Source organism: Colius striatus, chromosome 24 (genome assembly GCF_028858725.1).
Source record: "Colius striatus isolate bColStr4 chromosome 24, bColStr4.1.hap1, whole genome shotgun sequence".
NCBI classification, from domain to species: Eukaryota; Metazoa; Chordata; class Aves; order Coliiformes; family Coliidae; genus Colius; species Colius striatus.
Genome location: NC_084782.1, coordinates 5519547 through 5525356, shown reverse-complemented (window position 1 = coordinate 5525356; position 5810 = coordinate 5519547). Strand labels below are relative to the sequence as shown.

Genomic DNA, 5810 nt, shown 5'->3' with positions numbered 1-5810 from the left:
CTCGCGTCCAGCTCCTCCTTTGCAACAGTGAAATCCTCTGACTGCCTTTGCTCCAGCGTGGGTAAGCACTGCCCCAGCCCAGGGCCTGGGGAAAAAGGGAGCATCTGCTTTTCTGCCTCCACAAAGGGGATGTGACAGCCTCATTCTGTCTGCAGTGGCACTGGGGATGCTGCATGTGCCACACTGGCCTCATCCTGGTGCCACAGCAGGGAGAGGCAGCTCTTTACCCCCCACCCTGTGCTGTAGAAGGGTTAGAAGATGGAAGGGATGGGGCATAAGGCTGTACTGAGCTGCTGAGTGTAAGGGGGCTGGGGAGGCTGAGGGCTGGGCTCAAGGGGGATGTTGCTGTTGTGATGCTGAGGGGCTCTGCACCAAACCAGCTTCGCTGCTGTCTCTGGAATTAAATTGTTGGTGCCTCGTGTCTCTAATGAGATTTGCAAAGAGAATCACTCAGCAAGGATGTCCCAGGAGTGAGGGAGGGATCCAAATCACCCACAGTTCTTCCCCCAGCCCCTCTCACTCCATCTCTTGCTCTCAGTAACTTCCCTAGGAGCTTTGTTAGGGTGACTGCCACCGAACTGGCTCCTCTGAGTCACCTCCCAGGAGGTTGGCAGCAGCCTTGACCCTTCTGCTTTTCCTTCTCTCTGCAGGTGGATCTCTGGTTCCTGGTGGTCTCTGCCGTGGTCCAGCAGCATCACACCCCAATGGGCTGCCCCATCCCAGACCCTCAGCCCCTGACTGGATCCCAGCCTCCTGCCTCCGCTTACCTTGGGCTGACCTGAGGGTACTGGGAGCGGTGGAGGTGGCACAGGATGAGGCAACATGACACAACATGGCCCAGCGTGCCAGGGCATGGCCACTGAGCTGGCAGCAAGAGGAGTGCAGGGGTGGGGACAGGGCTGTGCTTCCTCTGGGCAGAGGCAGGAGGTGGGGTTATCCCTTTGCTGGTCCTGGGGAGCTGGTCTGACAGGAACTGGAGAGGCAGTGGGGTGCAGCAGGCGGGAGGTTCTGCTGACCTAGTCCTGGTCCTGTCCAGCCATGTGGGAACTTGGATGGATCCAGCTGCTGCCCCAGGGGCTGAGGGCAGGGCGGGCACTGAGAGGCTCTGATGGCCCCATCCCAGCCTGGTAAAGATGTGCCAAGATGGTAAGTCCAGTCCTGGCGTGGTGATTGCAATGGGAGGGTGCCCCAGCCCTGCCTGGAGCTTCAGCACTGCTCTCTTGCAGGGAAACTGAGGCAGGGAGGGAGGGAAGGGTGCTGAGGGGCTTGGACAGGGTCGGGGCTGAGCACGTGGGTGACAGTGACAGTGTCACTGGGGTGAGTCCCTGGGGAGGAGCAGCCCCGGGTGCTGCTGCTGTCACTGCTCAAAGGGCCGGGTGTGAGAGGCAGCTGGAGCTGCTCAGGGGCAGCTGCCATCCCCAGAGCTTCCCCCTCGTTGCGGGGAGCCCCAGCTGACACCTCTCCCCGCGGCTGCTGGCTCCCAGGACAGCCGGCTGGAGCAGTGGTTTGCATACCTGGGCTGCCAGCGGCTGCCGCCACAGCAGCTTGTCCCGCTGCCAGCATGGGGCGCTTCCTCCGGGGCTGTCCCCGCACGCTTCGGGTCTGTGCTGTGCTGGAAGGACGGGAGCAGCAGCTCAGCGCCGGCCACCCCGCACCGCACCGCACCGCACCGCCTCCCTCCCCTCCACGCCAGGCTACCGCGATCCCAGCGGCCACCAAAGGCTTCTCATGAAAACGGGCCTCATCCTCCTCATCGTCGGGCACCTCAACCTCATCACCGGCGCCTTCGTGCACGGCACCGTGCTGCGGTTCGTGGCCGCGGGCCGGGACGCGCTGTCGCTGCACTGCACCGTCGCCAACGCCGCCTCCGGCATCTGCGCGCTGCTGGTACCGCGGGAGGGGCGCGGGGGGCGCGGAGCTGCGCGGGGTGGGATGCGGGGGACGCTGCTCCAGCTCCCCTTCCCTGCGCTGAATAAGCCTTTCTCCCACAAAACCGAGCGGGTGAAGCGCGCGGCGATTTGTTACTGGGAGGTAGCGAAGCCCTGCCCCCCCCCACCCCCCGCCGGTGCCAAATTGGCCAGATGAGCTTTCCGGGACAAAGTCGGCGAGGAAAGGGGACCGATGGCCCGGGGTGGGTGGCGCTGACGTCCCCGTGCTTCCTCACAGACCATCTCCTGTGGAATAGCCGCTCTCACGCTGTCCCGCTGCCTCGCCCCCGCCGCCCTCGTAAGCACCCGGAGCCCCCGAGCCCAGCAGCCAGCGGGCTGCAGCCCACCCACGGCCCCTGCACGGCCGCCGCGACCCCTCGCTCGGGGACCATCCCCACGGGGGCGCCCGGACGGGCGGCCGTGCACGGCCCTGGTGCTGCCTCTTCTCTCCTCTCCTGCAGAAATGGATGCTCTTCGCCCTGAGCACCAGCAGCAGCCTGTGCTGTGTGTGCTGCCTGCTGGCTCTGGCCGTCTCCGTGGGGCTGACGCTGGGCAGCCAGGGCCGGGTGCTGCTGGCGCCCTGCGCCGACTCCCGCCAGTGCCCCTTCGATCCCTCCCGTGTCTATGTGAGGCTCCCGTGGGCTGGGGATGCCCGTCCTGGCGATGGGCAAAGCGTGGGAAGCTGATGTCCTGTGTCCCTGCAGAGCTCCACGCTGTCCCTCTGGGCCATCTCCCTCCTGCTCGACCTGGTGCAGATTGTCTTTGGCATCCGCTGCCTCCTGCTCACCGTCGCCCTGCTCCGCCTCGGCTGCTGCTGCCGCGGGCTGCGCCGGAGGAAGGTGACTCCCGGTGCCTGGGCTGTTCCCAAGCGGGGCTGGGACAGGCCTGACAGGGCTCAGGGGCTCTGGGAAGGGGGTAGGATTTGCCATCCCAAAGCTCTCGTCTGATCTTGTTCTCATCATCCTCTCTGGCTTGCAGGTCTCCTTGCCAGCAGCCCCCACGGAGGCCCCCAACCCCGGGCAGTGCCTGGGCTTGCTGAGGCTGGACAGCATGGAAACTGCCTGGCTCTGAGCAGGGCTCGAGGGATGATCCTGTGGATGTGCCCTGGCCAACCCTGTCCCATCCCAGTGCCCACAGCCCCACAACTAGACCCATCTGCCCCCCAGCCCAGCTATTGCATGGACATTTCTCCTGGATGCCGCCAGCCAAGACCCATGAGCCCATCCCCATGGCTTCTGGTCATCTGGGGCTGCAGTGAGGGAGGGAATTGGGCTGAATCCAGACACCTCAGGGAGGAACTTTCCCCCGGGCACCACAGGGCACCCCTGGCCCCTTTCCCACCACTGACTGCACTGACACAAACTTTATTTTGCAGGTATTAAAAGCCCAGGAGCGTGTCCCCTCACCACAGCCCCAGCCCATGTGCTGGCCGTAGGGAAGGGGCTGGCCTGGCCCCATGGCAATGTGTTCATGCTGGAAGGGGGGTGCTGGGGCCCCCTGAGCCACCAGGTCGTTGTCCCCTGGGCTGTGTCTCTGTGCCTGCCGGAGATGCAGCGCTGGCTTCACCAACAGCCTCTCCCACTGGGCTGGGTTGTCCCTCTGCCCCGAGCTGCTGCTGCTGGTGGGGACCATCCTCGCTTGGGGCAGACCTTACCTCCATCCTTCCCCAGCTGAGCCAGACCAGGACCCCCTCAGTGATGGGGACCATCCCCCTGGACTCCCCCTCGCCTCAGCCTCAGCTCTCTCCCCATGACGGGCTGTAGGGGCACAGCAATGGGGACCACAGGGGACAGGGCAGGGGGCAGTGGCAGTGACCAGCTTCAGGGTTGGGAGGTGCTGTGGGGCCATGTGGGGCCACGGGGGGCTGTGGGGGGCTGTGGGGGGCTATAAGGGGCTGTGGGGGGCCGTGGGGCTCAGAGCTGTGCGGCACCGCTGGGGTCACACTGCAGCAGGCGCACGATGGACGGGTCGCTCTTGGCGCCTTTGATGAACTCCTCCAGCGAGAGCTTTCCTGCAGGGAGGCACACAGCTCAGCCTGGCACCCAGGGGCACCTGCACAGCACCAGAGACCCCCAGCAAACGCCACAGACACACACCCACCCACCCAGGGTAAGCGCTCTGGGGTCGGCAGCACCCTGAGCCACGCCGGCTCCCCCCCGGCCACCCCGGGGGACCTGAGCCGTTTAATCAGCTCTCGTGCAGCTCCTTCGAAGAGCCCTGGATTTGCCATGAGACCTTTCCCTTAATCCCTCCAGCTCCTCATTTACCATCGTTATTTGTGTCCATCTGGCGGAAGATTTTTTCCGTCCTTTTCTCCGGAGTGGATTCGTCTTCGGGCATGGTCATCACTGAGGAGACCATCTTGTAGATGGCCTGGGAGAGGGACAGGGATGAGGGGGGGATGCAAGGTGGGTCCCTGCCATTGCCCACCCGAGATGGGACATCACTGCCCTGGGAAGGGAGCTGGTGTTTAACACCCTCCCCATGCCACCAGGCTCCAGGGTGGGTGCAAGCGGCAGCCCCAAGGAAACAGCCCAGCTGCAGCCAGCAGATGCCCACTGAGGTGCCACCTTCTGATGCTGGTGCCACCAGGCTGGGGTCTGGGCAAGGACAGCATCTGCCAACCATGCCAGGTGCTGGGGTGAGTGCACCCAGCCTTCCCTGGGAGCAATGGAAAGAGCCCAGGGATGGGGCTGACAGAGGGATGTCCCCAGGACAGGGAAGCACCAGGGGATGCCCTGCAGTAGATCGATCCTGCAGACAGTGCCAGGCTCCGTCCCAAGCACTGTCAAGCCCTTTGCCAGGGGTAATGCAGAGTGTGTGTCCCCAACCCACCCACGTCCCAGGAGGGAACAGCCATGGTACTGACCGCCGGGGCCACCCCGAGGAGCCCCGGGGCTGGGGAAGCCGGTACCTGCACGATCTCCAGCATCTCCTCCCGGCTGATGTAGCCGTTGCCGTCCAGGTCGTACATGCTGAAGGCCCACATGAGCTTCTGCTCCAGCTTCCCGCGGGAGGTGACGCTCAGGGCGATGATGAACTCCCTGAAGTCGATGGTGCCGTCGCCGTTGGTGTCGAAGGTGCGAAAGACGTGTTCGGCGAACTTGGAGGCGTCGCCGTAGGGGAAGAAGTTGGCGTAGATCTTCTTGAACTCCTCCACGTTGAGGATGCCCGAGGGACAGTCCTTTAGGAAACCCTTGTACCAGCCCTGAAGCTCCAGGTCGGAGAACTCGGTGTTTTCCCGCAGGTCCTGGAGCATCTCCGGCCGCAGTTTGCTGTTCTGCTTCCCCATGACCCGGCTGGGGACGGACCCTCCGCGCTACAGAAGGGGACAGGGACGGGGCAGCGCTTCCCCGAACAGCCGGGCAGACGCCGAGGCGGCCCCCTCCATCCCCGCTGTCCTCTCGGAGCCAGCCCAGGGGACCACCCCGCGCCGGGCAGCGCCAGCCCCCCGCGCCGTTGCGTAATGAGCCCTTACAGCTAATTCGCGTAATATGCCGGCGATACACGGCTGGCATCGGGAGCGCAGAGCAGCCGGGAGGAGGGCAAGGGGCCGGATTCAGCCCCAGCAGGGTGGTGCCCGGGGCTCTGGGTCCAGCCCAGCTTTGGGGCTGGCGGGATCTGGGTCAGCTCCTTTGCAGGGAGGGTTATTTTCAGCTCCACCGGCGTCTCCGTTAATATTTGATGTTGTGGCGGGCGCTGGAGCCCCGGGGAAGGCTGGAGGCTGCAGGTCTCTCCTCAAAACCCCCTCCCTGCTTCAGGGTCCCCGCAGCCCTGAGGGACCCAGTGCACCCCATGGCGCTGAGGTCACCTCAAACTGTGCAGAGGGGCCCGGAGCAGGTCAGGGTGGGCACCCAGCATCTGCCCACACACGCTGGGGAG

At 64.8% G+C, this 5810-nt stretch overlaps 2 protein-coding genes across 2 annotated transcripts; one reads left to right on the top strand and one right to left on the bottom strand.

The window, feature by feature from the left end:
• The first annotated feature begins 11 nt into the window (after positions 1 to 11).
• On the top strand, positions 12 to 3283 carry TMEM54 (transmembrane protein 54). The gene is made up of 7 exons (XM_062014317.1): positions 12 to 61; positions 651 to 1146; positions 1694 to 1887; positions 2167 to 2226; positions 2390 to 2554; positions 2633 to 2767; positions 2907 to 3283. The coding sequence occupies exons 2-7, from the start codon at positions 1134 to 1136 to the stop codon at positions 2997 to 2999; spliced, it is 660 nt and encodes a 219-aa protein (XP_061870301.1). The 5' UTR covers positions 12 to 61; positions 651 to 1133; the 3' UTR covers positions 3000 to 3283.
• A 558-nt stretch (positions 3284 to 3841) lies between these two features.
• On the bottom strand, positions 3842 to 5220 carry HPCA (hippocalcin). Its single transcript, XM_062014399.1, has 3 exons — positions 4843 to 5220; positions 4196 to 4301; positions 3842 to 3939 (listed from the first exon to the last, which is right to left on the bottom strand). Exons 1-3 carry the CDS (start codon positions 5218 to 5220, stop codon positions 3842 to 3844), a joined length of 582 nt encoding a protein of 193 aa, XP_061870383.1.
• Positions 5221 to 5810: the final 590 nt, after the last annotated feature.

Bases quoted from the DNA above. Each gene is read 5' to 3' on its own strand.
- TMEM54 (XM_062014317.1), top strand. The intron at 2,555-2,632 runs GTGAGGCTCCCG...GTGTCCCTGCAG, and splicing joins TCGATCCCTCCCGTGTCTAT to AGCTCCACGCTGTCCCTCTG. The intron at 2,768-2,906 runs GTGACTCCCGGT...TCTGGCTTGCAG, and splicing joins GCGGGCTGCGCCGGAGGAAG to GTCTCCTTGCCAGCAGCCCC.
- HPCA (XM_062014399.1), bottom strand. From the start codon at position 5,220: ATGGGGAAGCAGAACAGCAAACTGCGGCCGGAGATGCTCCAGGACCTG. The intron at 4,302-4,842 runs GTACCGGCTTCC...TCCCTCTCCCAG, and splicing joins AGATGCTGGAGATCGTGCAG to GCCATCTACAAGATGGTCTC. The intron at 3,940-4,195 runs GTAAATGAGGAG...GCCTCCCTGCAG, and splicing joins GATGGACACAAATAACGATG to GAAAGCTCTCGCTGGAGGAG.